The 26,585-nt window shown below is 40.1% G+C and overlaps 1 protein-coding gene across 1 annotated transcript in view; it reads left to right on the top strand.

The window, feature by feature from the left end:
- Window positions 1-26,585, top strand: part of PRKCG (protein kinase C gamma) — a 462,939-nt gene that overhangs the window by 319,381 nt on the left and 116,973 nt on the right. Inside the window, exon 4 of the mRNA XM_040325670.1 lies at window positions 22,727-22,838. Coding sequence (XP_040181604.1) covers window positions 22,727-22,838 — 112 coding nt within the window. The remainder of the gene's footprint in view (window positions 1-22,726; window positions 22,839-26,585) is intronic.

The following is a 26,585-nucleotide window of genomic DNA, read 5'->3' as shown; positions in this document are numbered from 1 at the left end:
ATTGATCAAACATGGAAGAACTATCAGAATAAGGAAGCTACATTGACAGAGGTGATGAAGCACATGCAGGCATAGCACAACATCTACACAAGGCCGTATTATCAAACATGAAGCACAGAATACATTACTAAATGGAGCTACTTCTATTAAGTCAATGAGCAACAAGTAAATTGATCTTGTCATATTAGTGTTTTTTACTTATTTATTAGTTGAATAATAAACTGGGTACACACCGCAAATTCTTTCTTTGTGTTAAATGAAGACAAAAACTGACAGATCGAGGTACCAACACAAGTGATCTGGTGTGTCTATGTCCCCTGTTGTGTCTTTGTATTTTGACAGGGTGACCCCCTTCTCGTCAGGATACACTGATCAGCGTTTTCAACCATTAGCTGTGAGTGCTGAACAGATGCCGGTTTTCCAGCAAGTCCCTTTAACAAATGGTGTTCATTAGACTGCTGTGAGACAGACTGACTGCAAGTCAGCCGGTTCCTACTGATCCATCCAAGTTTCAGACAGTGTTGTGTATCCAGCTAAAGGGTCAAAACCAGCAAGTAAGGTACTTTTTTTTTTGTTATTGTGGGTACATTTCTTTTCACCTTAGTGCATTCTATGCATTAAGGTGAAAAAACATCAGAGGATTAGCGGCCCGAGGCCCAAGATTAGGAACCGAGACAGCCACCAAGGGACCCCAAAAGACCAGGATCGGGGCCACTCTGTGCAAAACGAGCTGCACAGTGGAGGTAAGTATGACATGTTTGTTATTTTATTTTAAACAAGAACTTTTAGTGTCCCTTTAATAACAAACCACGCTTTCACTTCAGCTTTTGCACCAAGGTTTGGAAAAATCAAGAACTAGAGACAAGACACGGTAAACCTTTGAGCATTGGGTGTCTTTCAACAATGTATCTGGTGCCTTTGTGTCCAAAAATATGTGAATTTCAGCTTCCAGGTTTTATTGTCCAAGCTTAATTGAACAAGCTGATGTTAGAAGCTGGTTGGTTTCTATGCAGAAGTGAGTCTGGTTTTACTCTCCAACACTTTGCTACACCAGGCTGCAACTTTGTGGAATTTGCAACTGTGTTATGTGCAGCACCTTAATGAAAAAAAAAAAAAACTGAGGCAGAGGGAACCGGTTTACCTATTCCCCAGAAACAGTGAGGGGCACTCCAAAAACGGGGCAAGAAAACTGCAAGGGCCCTTTCACATGTGCGGACCGTATGTCTGCATTTTCATCTATCCGTTTGCGGATGAAAACGGGACATACATTGGTCCCTATGTGATTGCGGGTGTCAGCGGATGAACATCCGCTGACACCCGTAATCACCCGCCTCCACAAAGCTCCGATTTTGCGGACGGAAGAAACTCCTATTTTTTATTCCGTCTGCGGATCGGATGAACACAGACATACGGTCTGCTGACACTTAAATTGTTGCACTATGTATTGGAAAATCTTTGTGCAGGCTGGGGTTGAAGGTACTATATTTACAGGGAACATGTATTGGTTCTGTCACACAGCAAGGTAGTACTAAACAGGAGCAATGAGACACTTTTAAATTGTCATTGGAAATCGACAGGCACACTCATCGGCAGCTGGTTACTGCAGCCTATAATCCGTTTCTGACGACTTCAGTGACGTCAGTGACGAGCGTACCTGTCAGATCTTAGACAGAATTTTTAAATATTTGAGTCACCAGCTCTATTGAAAGACCTAAAAAATGCATTGACCTTTCCCACAAATATTTCCTAAACATTTGTATTAAAATAAATATAAATAAAAAGATAGCAGCAGGGACATTCAGGGCAACCCTTGGGAGTCTGATGCTTGTATAAATGGGGAAAAGTGGTGGTAGCATGTTGGTCCCCCTTTAGAAATGGGTATGTCAAATCTGATAGCTCAGGAGGTGCCGCTGTACTAACTACCCAATATTATTACATCAATTTCCCCTGCTATGCTATTGTGTTCTGACAGGGGGCGGTCCCCCACCAGAACACTCCAGGCAGCCCTCTCAGCCATTGGCTGACTTCTGTTGGACCGGCTGAACACACTTTCAATAGAAACTGGCCAATATCACCTGACATCCGGCCTGTGTGCACTAGGCCTTACACAAAGAGCACATTGTGTGAGAAAGGCTTCACTATCTGATATGGGTCTAAACTGTATTGAGCTTTGTTTTTAACGTTTTTTTACGTGTTTATTATAAAAAAAAATTGGGTGGCCTGAAAAACTGTTATACTTTGTACATATTAAAATTATAAACTTAAAAAAAGGTACAAAGGCTTTTCTTGTGGAATCAACTGAAAGTACAGCACTATGCCTTGCATAGTTATTGCCCATTCTCTATCACTTTTAAATCTGTGTGGCTGTCATCTTCATGTCTGTTGGTGAAATTTTTCCTAAATGGGCCTTGAAATCTAAAAGGATCACCAAGTTTCACAGATCCTCCATATAGAGTTATCAGGAAACTTGTTTTGTAAGGCCATCAAATGTTTAAATGTTTCAGCAAAAGAAATAACTATTTATTGCACGTGTCTTTAACCACTTGGAGCCCTGTCTATGGACGTCTTTGGCTCCTCCGGCCTATTGGGGGTGTGCGCCTGGCCAGTAAGCAAGTGGTTAATCAGTCCTAAAATTTCAGCTTTTAGATAAATGGCCCTTTGTTTCCAGAAGAGATTACGGTTATTTAATTAGGATACAAATGTCCTTGTAATTCATGCAACCAGATTACCATAATGTTTCCTTCTATTTTCAAGAATGTCTCGTAGGGCACTAAACCTCATCCTTAAACTCCTAAGTGTACAAAAATCTGAACACTGTAAAGTCGTAGGTATATTCAGAAAATGGATAATACATTCAAAAACCTTTTCTGATGTTTTGATGTAATAAAATATTACCCTACAGCATGCTTAGGACAAATTGGTATGTAAGCAGGACTTCAACAGACAGGATAAATTCAGCATGGCGTAATCCAAAAGCAAGCTATGGCTAGGCTTGAGGACAGGATCAGAGGATTGTATACAAAGGCCCAAGTAACAGGTTTGAATAACAGGTCTGGAAGCAGACAACAAGCATCAATTTTTGAAGAGCTAAGCCATTCAAATGTGTGGTCAGTTGGCATGATTATAAGGCCTCATGCACACTGGACGTTAAAATAACGTTATAAAAACGCCAGTAGCTTTGCAGTGAGTTTTCCAACTTTTTTTTTTTTCAACATTTTTGCAATAGCGTTTTTTAGTGTTTATTAGCGTTTTTTTTTTTTCAATGGATCAAAAACATTACATTTATGCTGGTGAGTGATGTTTTTTAGTGTTTATCTTTGTTTATCAATGTTTATGAGCGTTCAAGCGTTTTTACAGCTGAAAAGCGTCTCTCAGACCCCACTAGTTTGGTTTTGTTTTTACTGCTCAAACGCCACTGCCCAAAACAGCTGATAACAGCCTATGTGTGCATGGACACGTAGGATAACATGCTGGAGAGTTTAATGACTGTAGAAAAAAAACTCTACTGCCAAAAACAGCTGCTGTAAAAACTTCAAAAAGCGTCAAGTGTGCATGAGGCCTAAGGATAACAATCAAATGTACTTGTTGAAATACATTTTGGAGTAATTGGTAAATGTATATAAAGTTTACAAAAAAATCCCTAGTTGGTTAAAGCAGAGTTCCGGCCACAATTTCACTTTTTAAATATAAATACCCCTGTAATACACAAGCTTAATGTATTCTAGTAAAGTTAGTCTGTAAACTCAGGTCCGTTTTGTTAGGTTGTTACAGCATTTAGACATTTTTATAAAATAGAAATTGACTGGGACCATCTTAAGTGTGGGCCTCATGAAGCCAGACTGTATGACTTCCTGGATTTCAGCCTTGTAGATCTCGCACATGCTCAGTGCTGCACAAGCAGTGTAATAGGTTTCAGATCAGGTTTCAGCACCTGTACTGTCCAAGTCACATGATTCTTCGAGACTGGGGAGTGCACAGACTCCTGGAAAGTTACACCCACTACATTCCCAGGAGTCTGTGCGGTGTAGGTTAGGAAGCTTAAGCACCTAGGTGCAGGAAGAGGGAAGATTAAATATTCTGCCTAGCAACAACACTTTGAAAGCATCTAAAAAAATATATATATTCTTAAAGGACTAATGACGTTTTTTTAAAACTACTGATGTAATGTTATATTTATGGGTGGAACTCCACTTTAAGAACAAAAGTTTTTAAAGAATGCAACATCAACAGGGAGGAGCCCTGTCATGGAGATATAACCACTCTTGAGATTATTATAATTGAGCTGCTCTGATCCTATTATGTTTCTGTAGGAACTGAAATGATGACCTGGCTGGATTAGTAAAACTCTATCTCTAGCACTTTGCTGAGTAATAATCCATTGTTATTAATAGTTATACAAAAGTGATTCATTCAAATGCTAAAAATGTTCCTACTGTATTTCTTTTAATACTTTAAGGGCATCTGTATTGGACTTCAGTTGATATCCTTGGTATGCTATTGGTGAAATGTTCACTTATCCAGGATATTACCAATTTTTGTTGCTTTATGATCACAACTGTCAACAACTCTTTGGTACTATAATGAATTATTTTAGAATGCTTATATTAGAGGAGCCACATTCTGAACTTTGCTTCTTCCACATACATTTTCAACATCTTTGCTAGTGTTGAAAATGTATGTGGAAGAAGCAAAGTTCAGAATGTTGCTCCTCTAATATAAGCATTCTAAAATAATTCTTCTTATACTTCATTATAGTACCAAAGAGTTGTTGACAGTTGCGATCGTGAAGCAACAAACATTGCTATTAGAGTAATGTTCACTAATCCAGGATATTACCAATTTTTGTTGCTTCATGATCGCAAATCTCAACAACTCTTTGGTACTATAATGGATAAGAAGAATTATTTTAGAATGCTTATATTAGAGGAGCAACATTCTGAACTTTTCTTCTTCCACATACATTTTCAACATCTGGCAAGTTAAAAGAAAAAACAAATATATATTTAGCTTTTTTCAGTGTTATAAATTATTATTACGATGATCCACACCTTCCAAGCAAAAAGCTGTCTTGTCCTTCCCAGCACTTTGCACTTTGATCTTACCATAGAACCTTTATCAGTAGCCCTGTATTTCCGATGTGATAAAATCCAATGTAATTTTCCGTCGGAATTCCGTTCAAGCTGTCTTGCATACACACTGTCAGGCCAAATTCCGACCGTCCAAAATGCAGGGACGTAAAACACTGACGAACCAAGAAAAATTAAGTTCAAAGCTTCCGAGCATGCGTCGAATTGATTCTAAGCATGCCTGTTTTTTTTCTCCGTTCCACACAGGCGATCCTAATTTCCGATCGGAAAAAAAATTCCATCGTAAAAAAATAAAACCTGTTCAATTTCTAAACTCCGACGGAAAAAAGTCTGATGGGACCCACACTCGGTCAGAATATCCGATTGAAAAAATTCCGTCTGACTTTTTAATCGAAAATTCTAATCGTGTGTACAAGGTATAACAAATCATAGCTCTGCCTGATTAGTTTTAAATGTACCCTCCTCTAGTTAGGCTTCTAGGTTATTTTTGTTTTTGGATCCACTGTAATTAGTGGTGCAAAAACGGAATAATTTTGCCTGTTCTGATCTACCTTCTTCTGGAAGAAGCTCCTAGACTAGATAAGGGGATTCAAATAGCCAGCATGAATTTTTACCATATTTTGTTCTCCTATATGCGCCAATAAATATTTCTTACGGATTGGAGTTGCCGGCTATTTTTCTATTTTACCTACTTTATTGCGTGTTTGGAGGACACCGTTGCCTGAGCACCCACCTGTGGTCTCCGCCCTGCCTGTTGGTATTCACCTGATCAAAGTGCTGCACCTTTCTGTTTATATATGAATATTTACCATATTCCAGCCAATCCCTGAAAGGAGGCATACAGAAGGTGACTCTGGAAGTGATAAATGTTTGGGAGACCTAAGCAGAGTGTTCTTTCCTCTCCTGTGGAGGTTCCAGTTTTCCTGGGGCTGCTGCTCCTAGGAAAAGAGCCACTTAGACAAAATAGTACAGTTTGGGCCCCAGTAGGAGCTGGGCTGAGGCCCTGGAGGAGAATGCTAATTAACTTTTTGCTGGAGAGCACTGTCTTGAAGTCCTGGTCTGGAGAAGGATCTTGTATCTCCCTCACTGAGTATCTACCTGTGGAGGCTGGATGGCAGACCTGATTTTTTTTTTTTAGTGTTTGCCTGCTCCTGCTAAGAAGTTTGTCCTTTGAGGGTAAGTGCTTCACTCTTTTTTAAAATGTTATGTTTTGTATGGGCCTATGTAGTTTTTAGGGAAATGCTCTTTTTGAGCAGCCTGAATCAGAGCCATGGATGCTATATTATGTACCAAAGCAGCTACGACCATACGTACATACTTGTCAACATTACTGTTAAAGCGGAGTTCCGGCCACAATTTCACTTTTTATATATAACTACCCCTGTAATACACAAGCTTAATGTATTCTAGTAAAGTTAGTCTGTAAACTAAGGTCCGTTTTGTTAGGTTGTTACAGCATTTAGACACTTTATAAAATAGAAATTGACTGGGGCCATCTTAAGTGTGGGCATCATGAAGCCAGACTGTATGACTTCCTGGATTTCAGCCTTTCAGATCAGGTTTCAGCACCTGTACTGTCCAAGTCACATGATTTTTCGAGACTGGGGAGTGCACAGACTCCTGGAAAGTTACACCCACTACATTCCCAGGAGTCTGTGCGGTGTAGGTTAGGAAGCTTAAAGCGGGAGTTCACCCAATGTTGTTTTTTTTTATCTTTTCCCCTTAGATTCCTGCTCGTTTTGTCTAGGGGAATCGGCTAGTTGTTTTAAAATATGAGCCGTACTTACCGTTTTCGAGATGCATCTTCTCCGTCGCTTCCGGGTATGGGTCTTCGGGAGCGGGCGTTCCTTCTTGATTGACAGTCTTCCGAGAGGCTTCCGACGGTCGCATCCATCTCGTCACTCGTAGCCGAAAGAAGCCGAACGTCGGTGCGGCTCTATACTGCGCCTGCGCACCGACGTTCGGCTTCTTTCGGAAAATCGTGACGCGATGGATGCGACCGTCGGAAGCCTTTCGGAAGGCTGTCAATCAAAATAGGAATGCCCAGTCCCGCAGCCCATACCCGGAAGCGGCAGAGAAGATGCATCTCGTAAACGGTAAGTACAGCTCATATTTTAAAACAACTAGTCGATTCCCCTAGACAAAACGAGCAGGAATCTAAGGGGAAAAAGTTTTATGTGCGGGTGAACCCCCGCTTTAAGCACCTAGGTTCAGGAAATGGGAAGATTAACTATTCTGCCTAGCAACAACACTTTGAAGGCATCTAAAAAAAAAAAAAAAAAATTCTTAAAGGACTAATGACATTTTTTTAAAACTACTGATGTAATGTTATGTTTATGGGTGGAACTCCACTTTAATCAAATCATAGCTTGACCAGGTAAGCTAAGATGTGTGATTTAAAGTGTTGGTTAACCCCCAAAAAATATATATGGATTTAAAGCATTTTGTACAGCACAGTGCTGGACCACTGTAACACCTAAAAAAACCTGGATGATTCTGCCAGTTTCTCTCCTTCCCCATGTAAAAATACCAAGATAATCATGGCTTCTGAGCCCCTGACTGTGGTCTGTTTACGTGCCTCCGGCGGTCACATGACCAGCTGTGTCTCCTCTCTCCTCCTCAGATCCCGCTGACATCAGTGGGAAGACTTGGCCTCCCGCCTGCTGCTTCTGTCAGACGGGCAGAGAGGAGACACATGAGCTCCGGGAGCCGCCGTGAGATACGGTAAATGAGGATTTTTTTTTTGTAAAACACAGATGCACTCACTGTATAAAGAGACATAGATAGGATAGTGTAAATGTGTGATAGTGGGTTAATCCAATCAACAAATGTTCCCCTAAAGTAAAAAAAAATTACTGGCATTATTGTGCAATATGAGTGCAAACTAAAACTTCAGTTCAAGCAAAACCAATGTACCGTAATTCTCACACTGCTGCTTTCTCTTTACCAGTTTATTGTGATATGTCACTACCTAATGTGCCTATTGGTAAGGTACTGTTTATATTCAGCAAATTAAATATTAATCTCAGGTTAATTTCTATAAAGAGGGGCCTGGAGCGAGGGGATTGAAAAGGAGCTAGCAGAGGGGCCGCATGACAGGAGTGATAAAGGAACAGCAAGGGGTTAAAGAAAATTAGTTCAGGAAGGGGGATGAGTAGATTGGAGGAAAAGATAGGGATAGGAGGGTTTAGTTTATTTAAGGGGCATGGTGGGTGACCCGGGCAACACTGCAGGGGATTGTTTAGAGGAGCAGTTTCCCACCCGCCCTCCCTGTTTTTTCGGTGTTAATTTTTATGTATTTCATGTGCGGTGCAGCAGGACATGTCATGGCAGCGAACAACTGGCAGGGGTGGTCTTTGATGGTGGCAACTAACCTATGAGATGGAAGTCATATGGGCCCCCTAGTGTATTCAGTTAACACGGGTTAGCTGAACATGGTAATGGTGTCACTGCGGGTAATGGGTTGTCTCCGAGCTGGTGTTACACGGCTGAAAGCCTAGTACGGTGAAAAAGCCTGCAATGAAGAAGTGGAACAGAGTTATGTTGGGAAGTGGCATCAAAGACCACCGGGGTGAGAAACTGATATTTGAGGATTTTGTTATGGTTTAAAATGTTATATATATATATTTGTGAATAAAAAGGCTGCTATAGCCAGTTATTCTCCAATTCAAGTGTGGTCTCATTAATTATAGGTAAGGTTAAGTGGGGGTTTAGGGTTGGAGTAATGTAATGGTGGCAGTCATATGGAAGGGTGGACATTTTCTGTACCCTGGTCATGGCAATTTACCGATATGTCAACTAAATGTAGTTTTTGTTTTTACCCGTTTCCCAATAGTTTCTTATTGATGTCCCTTTTTTATGTGGTTCATGGAAAAATGTGCACTCCATCAAATTGTTCCTGTTGATGCCCATACATATGCATCAGTTTTTTTTTTTTACTTTCAGATGTCTGAAATGTAGAAATGCAGAAGCCGTGGCTAACTTTGATCACATGTATAAATAATGCTCGCACAACTGTTCTCTTAAGCACATTTACATGTCCTCAGGCTCCTAAAGTATCTGCAGGGGGAGGGGAGGCAGAGCCATCTGTGATCACTTAGTGTTGCGCTTTTCTGACAGTTTGAAAATCTATATACACAAATAACTACTATGGTCCAGACTAACCTATTGCTAAATCAGTGGCCCAGAAGGGTAGACAGATGTGTGTTGCCTGTTAAAGCTGAACTTTTAATCTTGCACAGTTGTACAGACTCCTCTCCCGAAAAAATATTTTTTTTTTCTGCTTTGCTTGCACACTGTGAGCTACTTGCAATGTGCATTGTAAGCTGTAGCAAGTTAAGAATAGCTCACCTCCCTTCCTGGCTGGAGGACATCCATCATCCTGATTGTCTCCGGCCCACCCTTTTGACTCATTGGATTTCCATTATTTGAATCAGAGACTCAGCATCACATGTAGGCATTACCTAGGGTGGTCTGTCAAATGTTACCCACTCGTCCAGACTGATATCCACCATCAAGTACTTTAATATCTGGATAACTTCTCCAGCCCACTGCCTGCATCAGAGCTGAGGGCACTTGAGAGGAGTATGGATGTATGTTTCTATGATGTTTTCATCAATCTATGAACAGAAACTTGCTGGCCTCCCTTACCAGCCATGATATGCCTGCATTGCACAGAAAAGCACAAGGACCGAGCGATAACACTGGGTCAAAATTAAGGTATGCAATGGAAAAGTTTTATTTAAAAATTCTATTTTCTTCCACTTTAACTACCAAATGTGACCAGATTGTGTTTCCCTATGCAAGACAAGATGGGGGGTGTGTGTGTGTGTTTAAAATAAGGCTGTAACAAGAAAAACTAGAAGGTACAAGGTAAAAGGAATGAAATAAAATATAATTACATATTCAGAATCACTGTGGTTAAATATCCATTGTCAAACCATAACAGATTATGAATTGATCACCCTTTAATCATGATCCATTATGGTGTGACAATGCCAAGGCAGTGACATGCAAGGTGTTAATGGGTAACAACATTGCAAACTCTAGATTTTAGAAATTGGTTTAGTGGGAAACCATAGCCATACACCCAAAGGCACAGTTAAAACAGTTACATAAAGTAATAATATACTCCTTTGATCTACCCACCTCTAACATACTGCAGACTGTATAATAGAAAGTGTCATTTCCAATTTCTGCACTTCTCTAGACTCTTTGTCACTGCCCCTTCTTCTCCTCCTCTTTGGACTACTTCTGAATATTACCAAACTACCGACACCATGAGCTATTCTGCTCTTGTAATTTTAGCTAAGAACTATTCCCATCTGCTCATACAAATTAACTATTCCAATTGCTACCCAGAATACATTTTTTTGTTTGGTGTTCTTCAAATCAGTATCATTTTGGATAATTACTACATTTTGAATTAAAAATGTTTATAATGGTTTTAAATTTTAAATATATATTTGGGAGGAGGCTGGAGTTTGGGCTTTGATGGTACCGTATATCAACTCATTTCCAGTAAACTGATTTTGTAAAAAAAAACTGACTTGGAGGGGAGCAGCAACCCCAACAAGGGGACTATGGTTGAAATTAGTTAACGCCCTCCCACTTTACAAACTCACCTTTGAGATCCGCAAGAGGAAGAAAAAAATTCACAAAATCTGGGGCAGGTGGGTGGCTGATTTGTATGTGACGGACCTTGCTAGGTCCTTTTGTGCTGTTTTTGTATGTTTTGTGTGAAAAAAAATCCAATAAAAATATCTTTAAAACAAAGTGCCTAAAAAACATCCTATCATTGTAGATAACATCATCAAAATTATATTGAAAAAAGCTCAACATGTTTTGCGGTTTCTTATATCACCTGCTTCTTCGGGGAAGAATTACCCATACATACAATTTTTCAGATGATGTATAAGAGGTTGTCCTGAGACTATGAACAAAAAGACAACATTTATAACAATATTACATTGTGAATACAAATCGTAAAATATCAGATATGTCCTCCGGGGCGGGTCGGCAATTCCCCCCCGACTTGCCGGGAGCCCTGGTCACCACTCCCCATGGTGAGACTTTTATGGGTTGTCCTTTTTCCTAGGGGGTCTTGTCGGATGAACGCCTCTCTTATCTTATCTGATATTTTATGAAGGGTTTTTCCGCTGCATAAACCTTGTTTATTTTTGATATGAGACTAGCATGCAAAAAAAAAACCGGACCATCATTCGGCCGATAATCTTATGTGTACCGGACATTGGACTGTAATTTTTAGAAAGTGTTCTTGACTTCTGGAAAAGAAGCAAAACTAATGAAGTATCCAATGGATTGTGATCCTGTAAATCTAGAGACACAAGCAAAATGATCCTGATTTCACCCCTAAGGAATATCCGCACATACAGAATAAATAGCTTTGCTGAAAAGAGAAAAATTCATGGAATAACACACATCAATAATTTTTCAATAACATTGGATATTTTTAATGTACATACACCATTATTGTGCATAAATAAACTATTTCAATAGACGTCTTCATTTTTTACACAGGTACAGGTATTTTTTGGTATTTAATAGTGAGAATATAGAGCTAAGTGATGCTGAAAACATATACAGTATATGGGTGAACATCTTCATACTGTCCATGAGCAGCATAATAGTTTAGTGGTTATCACCTTTGCCCTGCAGCACTGGTGTCCCCAGTTGGAATTCCAGCCAGGGTATGATGCATGGAGTTTGGATATTCTTCCTAGGCTTGCATGGAAACTGGATACTCTGGCGTCCTTTCACACTCCAAAGCCATGCTAGTAGTATTTTTTGCCTTTTACATGCATGTGAGATTGGGACCTAAATGCCAGTACACTCGATCGGATTGTATGACAATAATTGTGTGTATGCTCTATCGGACAATTGTTGGCTGAATTAACGACAATAAATGTTTGCTGTTCATGCTCACCAACTGTCTAACAATAAATGTGTTATGTAGGATTATCTGATTGTGTGTACACAAGTCCGACAGACTAAAATCCAAAGTACAAACACACATGCTCCAAACGAATGCTAACCATCAGAAACATTAGCAGAAGTTGGCGCTAAATAGCATGAAAAACACGTAGTTTTGTGAATGTTGGCTGAAAATGTTGTGCCGTGTGTATGCATAACAAGTTCACGCCCAACGCCCTTCGGACCAAAATCCACGGTTTGGTCTGACGGATACCCGATCGTTTGTACGAGACTTTAGATTGTAAGCTCTTGAGGGCAGAGACTGATGTAAAGTGCTTTGTAAATTGGCATCACTATAAAAATGGCATCTGACCAGGTTTTAACTTTGCTATAAAAAGGCATCACTTTTAAGGCCCGTACACACGATCCAATTTTACGACAATTGTCTGATGGACATGTTGTGTCGGATAATCCGACCGTGTGTATGCTCCATCAGACAATTGTTGGCGGAATTAACGACAACATATGTAGGCTGTTTATGCTCACCAACTGTCTGACAATAAATCTGTTACATCGGATTATCCGATCGTGTGTACACAAATCCGTCCAACTAAAATTCAAAGTACAAACACGCATGCTCAGAACCAATGTTAAACAACATTAACCCCCCTGACGGTAAACCCGAGCGTGACTCGGGGTTGGTTTTACATGTTAAGATCGGTAAACCCGAGTCACGCTCGGGCTGGACGGGCTTACCTTTCGCTGGATCCACAGGCACTTTTTACTCACCTTGTCCCTGGATCCAGCGATGCCACCCGCTGTGTGAGCGAGCGGGACCTCCTCGCTCGATTCACAGTCCCCGTGTGACGCCGATCTCCGTTCCCTGCGACGTTACGACGCACGGGGACGGAGAACGGCGCCAAATTCAAAAAAGTAAACAAACACATTACATACAGTATACTGTAATCTTATAGATTACAGTACTGTATGTAAAAAATACACACCCCCCTTGTCCCTAGTGGTCTGCCCAGTGCCCTGCATGTACTTTTATATAATAAAAAAATGTCATTTCTGCCTAAAAACTGTAGATTGTCCAAAAGTGTCCCTTTATGTCAAAAATGGTTTTAGATCAGCTAGAAAACAGCGATAATAAATTATAATCACTTGCAGAAATGTGCGATAGCGATTTGCGGGGAAATTCGTCATAAAAAAAAAATAATAATGACAGCGACAATTCTGCAACTGCAAATTTCAGTGATTTTGAGTTGATTACATTATTGAATAATTTTTATTATAATTAAATTATTATTTGTTATAATTTATAATTATTTATTATATTATAATTTATAATTTTGTTTTAAAAAAAAAAAATCATACCCGGGATGCCTACAAGACTCTTGCTTGGTCAGATTTAAGTGAGTTATTTCTAAAAATTACAGGTCTACAGTATAAAACACCAATTTCCTTGCAAAATAAATGTACCGCTTTTGGTACGTAATTCCAGACAGAATCATACCGCCAGGGAGGTTAAGACAACATTAGCAGAAGTTGCCCAAAGGGTGACGCTAAAGAGCAGAAAACACACATATTTAGGTTTTGTTGGCTGAACATGTTGTGCCATCTGTATGCATACCAAGTTCACGGGCCAACTCCCTTCAGACCAAAATCCACAGATTTGTCTGATGGAAGTCCGATCGTGTGTACAAGGCTTTAGATGGATGTTGTACCTCTTGTACATTTCTGCTAATTTCTCTCTAATAAAAATGATTGGAAATGAAAAAAGCATCACTTTTATTCCAGTTTTATTTCTTTTTATCTTTTTCACAAATCGGCCCTAATTTGTCTATTGGTACTTATGTTTCGTGTTCATCAATGTTTGTCTATTCTATACATGGATATGTTTACTGCCTACAGGCTTTCAGATTCTGTTTAATGTTGGGTAAAATCTGATCAAAGGCAAGAACAACCAGTTGTAGTAGACAATGATGTTATACACAGAGTTGTAATGGGGAGAGCAGTATATGACATATACCGTTACCTCAGCGTTGTTATGCAATGCAGCGCTGTCTTATAATATGTGATCAAACGTACTCAAAACATAATATGCGTGACAAAACCAACATCAAACTAACAAATTCCATCAATAAAATATTCACTTAAATAACATGCATCATGTCCTTCTTTATAAATGAATGTCATTAGTCAATCAGTAAGTGCTGTATAGTCCTCCTGTGTAGTCTGTGTGGTTCAAAGAATTAGTGCTGATATATAAAGTACAGAATGTGTCAAATAATGCTCATATTTGAAGAATGGTAAATACAGTATCTGTGGTTCATCTGATAATAATAATTTGTACTCTTAACGTAATTTAGGTAATTGTTAAGCAGTTTAACAGTTTAACAATTCTAGATTCATTGTCAAAAACCCATTCTAACTGAGTAATTTAAAGTATAATAAAAAAACATATAAAATAGGAAACAATATATAAAAATAAAGAATAAAAAACAAAAAATATAAAAAAAGGGAAGGGAAAGTAGATTGAAACTGTTGTAGATATGTATAAGAAAGTGTCATTTTATTTGAGGCAATGGTATCATTTCCAAATTCATGCAAATTTATCGATTAATGTGCAATGCATATATTTCACTTGTGATTGGTCCACCAACCGTAGTGCTTTTCCCTTCACAAACAAATATATATACACCCCCTCACCTCCAGTATTTAACGCAAATCAATGTTCGGTCAAATAATGCTTTTCCCTTTAAACTGGGTAGATGTAAATTCAGACGTTTCTCCAGATCCAGGTATCTCGGATCAATCCATCTTCATCCTCCCTCATCCTATCCTATTTCTTCCACCAAAACTCTAATGAAGATAGTCATAGCGTAAAACGTTTTCCTATAGTATTTATTAAAATGTAAGTTGAAAACTCACATTTAAAAATGCATATCTGATGCACTACAGACAATACGCCTCTATCCCCTTAACCCTCTGGGCGGTATTCCCGAGTCTGACTCGGGGTTACATTTTTGTGCTACGATCGGTAACCCCGAGTCAGACTCGGGCTCACCTCGCAGCATTCACAGGCAGGGTTTACTTACCTTGTCCCTGGATCCAGCGATGCCCCTCCTAATCTGCACTAGAAGTGATGACGGAATTCACTTCATTCAATCCTCAACTCTGCGACAGATTGCAATGAGTGCCATTGCCACAAAAAAAAAAAAAAAACACAGCCCAGTGTGGTGTTGATATTTTAATAAGCCAGCCATGACTGTAGAATGAGGTGATTTCATGAGGTGACGGATAAGGAGGGGTGCCATCGGAAAGGAAGAAGAGTGCAGAGTAGCAGGCCTTATTAAAGGTCCTCTTCTTGGTTCACTTATTTTTTCACAGTGACGCCCATCTGCAATGGAAGTGGGGCTTGAAATTGGCTCATTCGTACCTCACCTATGCGGTTATTGTGTAGGCCTGCACGCTACATGTGCAGCAAATCACTATTACCAAAACTTTGAAGTGACTAATATATATATTATTATTACCATCCTATGGCTTATTTATTTATTACACTTGAACTACTCTTTCTGGGCAAGGGGTTGGGAGTGTGTGGATGAACGTCTCTCTCAGATGGGGAACCAAACTGAGTCTTTGCCCTGGGTGAAAGAATGCCTAGCTTTGACACTGTACCTAGGATGGCCTACATGCAAACACATCCTGCCTAGGAATTCCCACCCCACCAGACTGACATCCACCTATCAAGGCATTTTCCTAGAAAGCTAGCTCTTCCCAAGAGCCAGCCTGCTGCTTGCATCAGGGCTTAGGATTTTAAGAGGAAGTGGAGGATAGTTGGCACAAAAAGGGTACTGCACATACAATCTCTAGATGTAAGGGAACCAATTCATTAGGAATTATGATGGTAAAAGAAGCAATCGGTTCCTATACTAGAGTCCATATTATGCCACGTACACATGGTCGGAATTTCGTCTGACTTTTTTCATTGGATATTCCGACCGTGTGTATGCCCCATCAGACTTTTTCCGTCAGAAATTCCGACAGACTTAGAAAGAGAGCATGTTCTTTTTTTTTTTTTTTTTTTTTTTTTTTTTTTTGACAGAAAAAAATTCTGTTGGAAATTCCGTTCGTCTGTATGGAATTCCGACGGAGAAAAAAACACATGTTTGGAAACAATTTGACAACTGCTCGGAAGTATTGAACGTAATTTTTCTAGGCTAGTCGTAGTGTTGTACGTCGGAATTTGGTGTGTCCGTGTGTATGCAAGACGGCTTGAGACATTGGAGTTTATTCCGACGGAAGAAACGATTGTGTATAAGAGGCATTAGATAGTAGTCCCTAAATAGCAGTTGCAGCTCACTGAAGCAGCTCTGGAGAGAAAACGAGAAGAGATACAGGCGCCTTCTAAGTGTAGCTGTAAGGTTTATTAAAAGTATCAGAACTACTCACAAGTGTAGTTGTTTAACAGGCATATAAAATCTCCAGGTCACAGAGCAGGGAGTCGTCCTTGGCAGCTATCTCCGGGGAGGGGGTACATGAGGGATGCTTTCATCTGTCAGTGGAGATGGGCTGTCAGTGCAGGTGGTTTCTGGCGCTTCCAGGTCTGTGGAACGCACAGGCAAGATGGAGATGACGTCACTTCCCGGTAACAGTGTGGATATGAAGTCTACGGCAATGCTTTTGCCGAGCATACGCTCCTTCAGGCAAGGATAAGTACTGGGACAGGGTGCTGTGATATTTTCAGAAAGCTATGTACAACATCCTGCATGCCCTTCAAGGCACGATCTGCTCTCGTTGCATAAAAAAAAGCATAAAGATCCAGTGATGATGTCACTGGGTCTAAGATGTGGCTGGAAAGAAAAACGGTTTTATATAAAATGAAAATTGACATGTTCGTGAGGGGGGAAGGAGAAGACAGGAGGTGAAAAATATAGGCAGGTAAAGCTTCAGCTCAGTTAGTCTAGAGTTCCTAAAATGTGCAGTTTGAAAAATGTTTCCTTTTGGCGTTAAAAGTTTGGATTTCAGATAACAAATGGATAATTTTTAGCAACCTTTTCTATAGTTGTGTACAGAGCAGTATACATAATTTTCCTTATTTCACTGCTTGGAAAAACCAATACAAATTTATTTTTAGGCATACCTGTCAAGTGCTGTTTTTTGAACTACAAATGCGGTCCAAACACGAGATTTGGAATGTCAAATCAATAAATAATGCATATTGGCTGTTTCATTCAGTGCACTGACATTCCTGAGATTTTACACACAAATCAGGTATATCAAGTGAATTACTTGTATTCCAAACCATTTTAATATCTCAAAGATGACGAGTATAATGACTTGAGTGAAACTACAAAATTACTAGATTTGCCTTTGGTAAAATTTCACTATAGCAGAAGCTCTCTATTTAGCTGATTGAGCTGATTTGGCAAAATTTGCTTGACATCTTTCTTTGGGGGGCTACTAATGCCGCATACACACGATCGGTTCGTCTGATGAAAACGAACTGTTTTCATTGGACAAACCGATCGTGTGTGGGCCCCATCGTTTTTTTTTTCCCATCTGTGAAAACTTTAGAACCTGTTTTAAAATTATCTGATGGCTAAGAAACCGTTGAAAAAAACGATAGTCTGTGGGCCAGTCCATCGGTTAAAAATCCACGCATACTCAGAATCAAGTCGACGCATGGATTGAACTTAATTTTTCTCAGCACGTCGTACTGTTTTACGTCACCGCGTTCTTACACGAACGGATTTTTAACTGATGGTGTGTAGGCAAGACTGATGAAAGTCCGCTTCATCGGATATCTGATGAAAAAATCCATCAGACCGTTTTCATCGAATGAACTGATCGTGTGTACGTGGCATTAGAGTAGGATAGTTTATTTCATTTATTTGTTCTTTGTATTTGTGTTTTTTTACTTTTAATTTCGTAAATTTTCAAGTTTTTGTACTGTCATTTAAATTTGTCTGTGAAAGGAACACAATAATGTGGCTAATAATGAGACCCTTTTGCCCAAAAAAAATGGTCCAGGGTGATTGAAAGGAAGTTCTGCAGTCCTTGGAAGCCATTTAAAGCCTACTGCATGCCTAAAAACTCATTTTATTTTGCCAACACAATTCACCAAAATGGCAAAAGTTTAACGAAAGCTTTAGATTTTCACCAAAATTTTAGGGGGAATTAATGTGGTGCCAAACATATACTTCCCCATCAATACGTCTAGGTACATGCATAGTTTGTGTTGCATTCAGGACTATGTATTTGTATATATCTGTTCTGCAGAAAATGTGGACACATTTAAAACTATTTTGGTGGTAAACTGAGGAATAAACAGTATATACGCCAGAGTAGTTGCAACAATGGTTAAATCAGCTTGTAAACTAAGGCAACACCGTTACTAAAAACATTTGTGACACATTTTACTCTTCTGCTGCACAGCATTATAGTACATTATTTTGCCTAATAACAAGTCCACTTGATTGTTTTCAAATCATAATTAAAACCCATAGGGGACAGCTCATTGAAGTGTTCACATTACATGCTAGCTCAACAATTCACATACTTTTTATCACCCATCAGGCTAATAGAAATGTAAAAATAGAAAATTGCTTGACCTCACTGTACATTATAACCCAGCACAGATTAGCTAAGCTAGTGGAAAACATATGCATCTTCACAATGATTGGATCAGTGGATCATGGCAATGACATCTGAATGCACATTTATATTGGTGTAGAGGCAAGGGAATTGTTAGTGTTTGGGGTTAGGTTTTTGTTATGGTTAGGGTCAGTGAGATAGGGGCTAGGTTAACGTTAAGGTTGTGGGTGAGGGGTTGGTTAAGGGTTAAATCCTAAAGGCAGTTTTTTAATTTTAGGTAGACATGGTTAAAACACCTCTTCAAAAGCTTAAAAAAACACAATTTAAACAGGCATCCATATTGGAGGATTTGCCCTTCATTCCTGTTCTAGTGGCAACCCTAACACTTTGGTTTTTCCATAATTTTGTGCGTCCCTGACAATTGCCAGACAGAGGGTAAATTTTGCCATAAGGGACAGACAGCAAAAATAACTTTTATCATGTCCTTACTCTGCCAAATGTAAAATAAGTTTTGGTTTTTGGTATACTTTAATGTTAGTGTTTAGGATTGAAGAAGTTAAGTGTTGGGTTTTAGGGTTTAAAAAGTATTAAAAACATAAGCAAATATTGTTGCAGCTTACCAATTCTTACATGTAATGGCTGCATTCTTTTTTTAGGCTTTCTTTCTTTTATTTTCAAAAGGTGAGCCTGCCAGTAAGTCTGTTGTTTTTCAACAGAACAAGCTGTCCTGCAGATGTGTCAATTAGAGGATTGAGACAAACCAATTAGCACTGAGAAGGGTGCTTATAATGGTCAACTTTTATTTTTATGTAAAATCGTTATCCCAAGAGTAAAGAGCGCATGATGTCACTGGCTGCATTAAGTGTGAATATCTCCTAAACACTGAAAGTTTAGGAGATATTCACTGTACCTTAATATATGCTTGCCGGTAGGTACAAGCAGGGCCGGCCCACGACATTGTGCTGCCTGGGTCCAAGAATAAAATGCTGCCCCCCCCACCACCCCAACAACATTAGGCCCCCACATCCATTATTATGTATCATGAGAGGGCAAGGGAGATAGAGGAAGGAGTGAAAGAGATGGGGTGAGAGAGAAACGAGGGGTGAGAGGGGGAGGAGGGGGTCAGAGAGGAGGAAGTGAGGGGGAGAGAGGTGGGGTGAGAGAAAGGGGGCTGAGAGAGGGGTTGGGGAAAGTGGGTGATAGGGGGTGGGTGAGAGAGAAAGACGGGGGAGTGTGAAAGAGGGAGTGAGAGAGAGACGGGGTGTTTTTTTTACTGACAACCTGAGAAATTACAGAACTCCTATTGAAAACTAACAGTGAATGTTTGAACAGTATAAACATGATATGGAAACACTGACAATACCTATAACAAAGTCATTTGCTTCATTTACACTTAAAAAGTCAACACAACATGAAATTATCAGCCCCTGATATTTACTGTCAGTAAATTTACTGGCGGTTGGCAACCCTGTTTTGAAGGTGTCCTTACTGCTCTGCTCCTTCCAGCGGCTCCTTGGCAGCCTCCGCCTCCCGCCTGTCCTCTTCCTCAGGGCCCCCAGTAAGCCTGTCCTGGGCCTTACTGTTAATCTTGGAGCAGAGAGGAGGCTGGAGGAATCCAGGTTCTGGGAGAGCCCTCTCCTACTCACCTCTTTGGTGGTCAGGAAGGGGGTGGAGCTCTTCTCCCTACCGGACTCTCACATGTCTAACTGCCCTCCATGCTGGCCACCTTCCCCCGAATCCCTGTGGCCTCCCTGCTGGAAGCTGATTGCTTTTTATGCATGTACCAGATTTTGCACTTTCCAGGTTTAGTAAATCAACCCCATTGTCATCTACACACAACATACACAACCTAAATTAAGAGAGATTTACATAATCATGAAGCATTATATGCCACCAGACTTGGTGTGGAAAGGGTCCTAGTCCTCAGACCTAGATAAATAAAATTACACTTGTTTAATGTTATGACATTTTTTCATTGCTGATACATTGAAATCTACCTTTACATTTACAACAATTGTAATTTGAAAATGTTAATTTATTCTGAGTTGCTGTTATAAGTACGACACCATAAGATTAGACTGCAGTTACAAATGTCGTCTGGTCCAACGAAAATGTAAAACTTGCTGTATTTAATATTGTAGGGGTGTTAATCAAATCGTAAGACAATAAGGTAAAGGTCATCAGATGTGTAAATTAGTTATAGGTGTGGCTTTAAAATGGTATCAATATGTACAAAATTATCTTCATTTGTGGATGTTGTGCATTGTCTGTCTACTTGTAGTGTGGCCCACGCTGATCCTGTACACCGTAGGAAAATTGTTAAGATGTAGTTTGCAGAACTTCCCCCACCCACATGCTAAGCCCTTTAGTAACTAGCCTTTAAAGGAAAGATGTTTATACTTTAACTATTTTGAGGGTGTGCTTGTCCAGTCACATGATCGGCTCCCAACGCAATATAGAGGAGGGACAGCCGACAACAGATTTCGCACAGTAAGCATATGGGTGATGCTACTACCACATAGGCATTGCATCCATTTTCAGTGACCTCTCTTCTTCACTGAAGCCAGCCGCTCGATGCTTAGATAGCATGAGGCTGAACTTCTAATTTAGGGCTACATTCGCACAGGTGTCTAAATTTTAGACTTTTCTAAAAGCAGCTGGACTCACATAATGTAATCATGGTATTCATACGTAGCGATTAGAAATGTTTAGTTGAATACAGTTTAGCTACGTATAGGAGGGAAGTGCTGCATCCAGGTTGACTTTTCATCCCTACCTGGAGCTGTATGCCGCTAAGTAGCTGCAGTGCGTTTAGCAGCAGAAAATTACGCGCTTCCACTTTTCTTCCTGAAATGTTGGCTATCCTTTTCATGTTGGTTCTCATTCATCATCATGTTGGTATTCATTCTTTGCAGATGTGGTCTAACAATAGTAAAGTTGTACAATTTTATTTATGACTAAGCTCTTTGGGAGTGTGGCCTCGTTGGAGCCCGGACTGAGGCTGGCATACACCTTTTGCAGAGATGTGTGACTTTCAGGACTTTTGACTTTTCAATTAGGTGCCTAGAGATGGGACAAGCTCTGCCCTTGTCTGCACTCCAAGTGACCTGGTGGAGCCTTGAACAGGACCTGTAAATTTAGTTTGGATACACTTGTCTCTTATTCTGGTGACAACTGTAACATTTTAGATTTACCATACAATTTTCTTTCAGTGATAATGGTCACCAGAAAATTCTTTCTTTATTAAATGACATAAAAAATCCTACAATGACAATGGGATCATATCTGAGTGGGACCACATCAAATAGACATTTGGAGAAGGGGGGGAGGAGATTTAGCCTCTAGAATCCGAAAAATATTTTTAATGCTGGTGGGTGAGACATAAGCAATCTGTATCATCATGTAGAACATCACCGCACATCGCTGCAAGTCTTCATAGCCAGGGCTCCAAACCGGCCAGGCCCCCAACATATTTAACTCCACTCCCATGATCAAGCTCCGGGCAGAGCAAAATGCATTGGGGTGTGGCCTGGCTGGAGCCCAGGCTGACATTGTCACATACTCCTTTACAGAGGACTTGCAGCGATGTGTGGTTTATGTTTCTGCTGCATGGTGACGTCTGGAGCTGAGACGAGCTCTGTTCCCATCTGGCACCCCCAGTAATTGATATCAGATGAGGACCCTCTAAAGCAGTGTTTTTTAACTCCAGTCCTCAAAGTGCCCCAACAGGTCATGTTTTCAGGATTTCCCTTAGATTAAAATGGCTGTGGTAATTACTAAGGCAGTGAAACTGATCAAATCCCCTGTGCAAATTAATGGAAAGCCTGAAAATTTGGCCTGTTGGGGTGCCTTGGGGACTGGAGTCAAACACTGATCTAAAGAGCCTGATCAGAACCTATACTTTCTATCTAGTCCACACTCTGCATGAGCAATCGAAAATTTACACTAAAGTTTTGGATGCCCTGGGCCTTGAAAATGCACTTGAAAGGGAGCACTTCTATATCTTAAGACACCTGTGTGACTCTGCTTTGCTGGGTATATGCAAGGCATCCTTCTAAGTCAACAAGTTGCTAATGTTACGCTAATTTGTGTTTTGCTTGCAGGATCCACGTAGCAGACACAAGTTCAAAGTTCACAGCTACAGCAGCCCCACCTTCTGCGATCACTGTGGTTCTCTTCTTTATGGGATGGTTCACCAGGGAATGAAATGTGCTTGTAAGTAACTCATTTGGATGGTAAAGCATGAGCTCTTTCAATGATTGTATAGCTGTAAAAAATGTGGCAGATGTAAATTCAATGTAAATAACATTTACAGACGTATTTTCAAATAATTGGAATTTTCGAAAGGTTAGACTCTGTGTTCCACTGGGGAGACTAAGCCCTCTATTTGCACTGGTGACCATTGTCATGGAAAAAAATTGAGTAAATCCAACTTTGTAGCGGTGTACCCAGAATAAGAGGTAAGGGGAAATCTTTCAATGGGGATACCTGTTTCAGAGACTCAGACAACTATCTAAGAAGGGAATTCATCTCACTTTGGGAGATTTCCACCAACTTCCAGTTGCATCCTTAGGGCAGGAATTGAAATGAATTTTCCTCAACAGTACACAGACAGTAAAAAGTTAACTGGCTGGGTTTTTTCAACCCTTCTCTATCCTATCCAAAAAGTCTATGTATTTGATATATTAAGTATTTGGACCGGTGTGACTATGTACAGTGTATATACCATACCTGCGTGAATGCAGTGTAAATGTATCTGACTTGGTCCATTTCCACAATTGGGGTAATACAGGCAAGCCAGTCTAACATCGGGTACATCATGTTCTTTGATGCCTTCATTAGGCCAGTGGTGATATTTTTTGTATCTCTTAATTTTTGTGGGAAACAGAGGCAGCATAAAGACCTCTGAGACCAAAGATACCATCATGATTTTGGACTAAAGCCTCATACACGCGTAAAATTTGTATGCTCCATTGGACAATTGTTGGGTTTTTCACGGACAAATGTTGGATGGCATGCTTTAAAAATTTCCACAAACAATTGTGAGTTGTCGGATTTTCAGAGGATATGTACATAAGGTGATTCGGGAAAAACTACAAAGCACAAACACGCATGCTCGGAATCCATGCTCACCAAACACAACATTAGCAGAAGGTGCCCAAAGGGTGGCACTAAAGAGCTGAAAAAACACATAGTTTCATGTTTGTTGATCGACTATTGTGTGCCGTTTGTATGCAGGACAAATGTCCTATGCTTTGTCTGCGGGAAATCCGATCGTGTGTACCAGGCTCTAGGCTCCTGAATCAACTTCCAGAAACTCTAGAATTGCTTTGTATTACCACCATAGGTTGTGTCAGGGTGCTACATGCCCATTATCCCGGGGTAATCTTGGAAAAGAGCTTTGTCGTTTATTGAGCTTCTAGCACCTGGTGAAAATTTACATACTAAGTGCAAATGTATTTCTTAATGTGGAATTATTTGACTGCTGCCCTTTTTTCAGATGTATTTAAATGCTGGTTCTTTCCTATGGATCTATGTGGTGAAATGATGATGTATGGGGTCTGTACGAATAGAGGGATTTTTTAACACATTTAGGACCTGTGTTGGCAGTATTTTGATTGGTCTTAATGGCTTTGACATCTGTTTTAGAGCATTCAGAATGTATTGACAGATGCAGTTGACCTGCAGTACACATCATTCTGACCTTTTTATCTGATCTTCTTCAAGCGGGTTTTGCATTCTTATAAACTTTTATGGGAATGCAAAACATGCTTGCCATAAAAAAAAAAGCCTGCCAACACAATGCTGAAGATTTTTTGGAATATCTGGATTCTTATAAGTTTCACATTCAAAGATTCATCTTTACAACATAGTCTGCCATAGTTGATCTCTGTTTCTGGAAAAATTAGTTGCCTAGTTGTCATGCTGATCCTCTTGCTTCAATACTAGGAGTCACTGTTCTGGATCAATTATGCAGATAAGGACTTATGACACTAATTAGCACTAGTATTTTCAATAGGGTTACAACACAGGCATATGTATTTACATCTTCAGGTGACTTGGATCCCTATACAAAGGCCCGGATTCTCGTACGAGTTACGCCGGCGTATCTCCAGATACGCCGTCGTAACTCTGAGTCCGTGCCGTCGTATCTATGCGCCTGATTCTTAGAATCAGTTACGCATAGATTTGTATTAGATCCGACCGGCGTAAGTCTCTTACGCCGTCGTATCTTAACTGCATATTTACGCTGGCCGCTAGGGGCGTGTACGCTGATTTACGCCTAGAAATATGTAAATCAGCTAGATACGCCAATTCACGAACGTACGCCCGGCCGACGCAGTACAGATACGCCGTTTACGTTAGGCTTTTCCCGGCGTAAAGTTACCCCTGCTATATGAGGCGTACCAATGTTAAGTATGGATGTCGTTCCCGCGTCGAATTTTGAACATTTTACGTCGTTTACGAATAGGGCTGGGCGTCATTTACGTTCACGTCAAAAGCATTGGCTTCTTGCGGGTTAATTTGGAGCATGCGCACTGGGATACTTTCACGGACGGCGCAAAAAGCGTCATTTACGTGGGGTCACAGTAAATTTACATAACGCACGCCCACATCTACCACATTTGAATTAGGTGGGCTTACGCCGGCCTATTCACGCTACGCCGCAACTTTTGGTTTGAGAATACGGCACTTGCCTGTCAAAGTTGCCGAGGCATAACGTAAATAGGATACGTTACGCCCGCACAAAGATACGTGCTTCTCCGTGAATCCGGGCCATAGTGTCCACATTATTTTCTGCCAACCACAACATCCTTCCTTTCCAGAAATTGAAAGCTACAATCTCACATTTTACTTGTGTCATCATTGGATGTATCTTGGGATCAGCCTCTGTTAAACTCCTGAGTGCCATTACTTTTGTACAAATACAAGTGAAAACCTTAATAATGCTGTTCTCTTATTTACCCCGTATTGATCTGCTAAATACACCACTGAAAGTACTTGTTATAAATGTTTGATAAGTCCAAAAAATTCCTTTACAGGCATACCCCACTTTTAAGTACACAATGAGGTTTATTTACTAAAGCTGAAAAAGCGCACACACGGGCTCACTTCTGCATAGAAACCAATGAGCTTCCAGGTTTTATTACCAGGCTTAATTGAACAAGCTGGGGTTACAAGCTCATTGTTTTTGTACATACTTTGACAAGTTTAAGGCAGCTCTGTCTTGTCTTAAAAATCTCAGAGTTCTTGGTACTTCTTCTTGGGATTACAATGCCATCTGTCCCAAGATATTGAGGTGACCTGCATATACATTTATATACATATTTTTTTGTTTTGTTGCCTTGACATATGCTTTAGGGTTTGTTCACACCAGCCTTGTTGCCTAATGCAGTCACAAAGCATACACCTTTGTGTACACCTGACTAGAGTTTACATGTTCCTCCTGTGCCTGCATGGGATTCCTGCGGGTACTCCAGTTTCCTTCCACACTCCAAAGACATGCTGGTAGGTTAATTGAATTATTTCTAAATTAGCCCTAGTATGTGGATGTTCCTATAAGTGAGTTAGGGACCATAGATGGTAAGCTCCTTGGGGACAGAGACAGGTGTGAATGTACAATATATATGTAAAGTGCTGCATAAATTGACAACTCTATATAACTACCTGTAATAATAAAAAAATACACTAGACAATATGCCTTCTGTTCTGACATCTGCGGTGCATTGGTGTGTGCTAAAAAAAAGATAGGTTGCATTTTTAAGCGATGAGTTGCAATGCATTGCAGCACAGAGCATAGAGAAGAATTAATTGTTTTTTTGTGGCACTTCAATAAGTTAAAAAATAAAAAGTAAATAGTATGATGCACTTTAACCAGGCATGCCCCTACGTATCACACACTGGAGGGTGCTAGTTATACAGGACATGCAAAGCGTGCTTGCTGCTGGAAATAGGCCCCTT

The sequence above is a fragment of the Rana temporaria genome, chromosome 10 (genome assembly GCF_905171775.1).
Source record: "Rana temporaria chromosome 10, aRanTem1.1, whole genome shotgun sequence".
NCBI lineage: Eukaryota > Metazoa > Chordata > Amphibia > Anura > Ranidae > Rana > Rana temporaria.
Note: the sequence above shows the minus strand (reverse complement) of the source record. Positions and strands in the feature narration are given on the sequence as shown.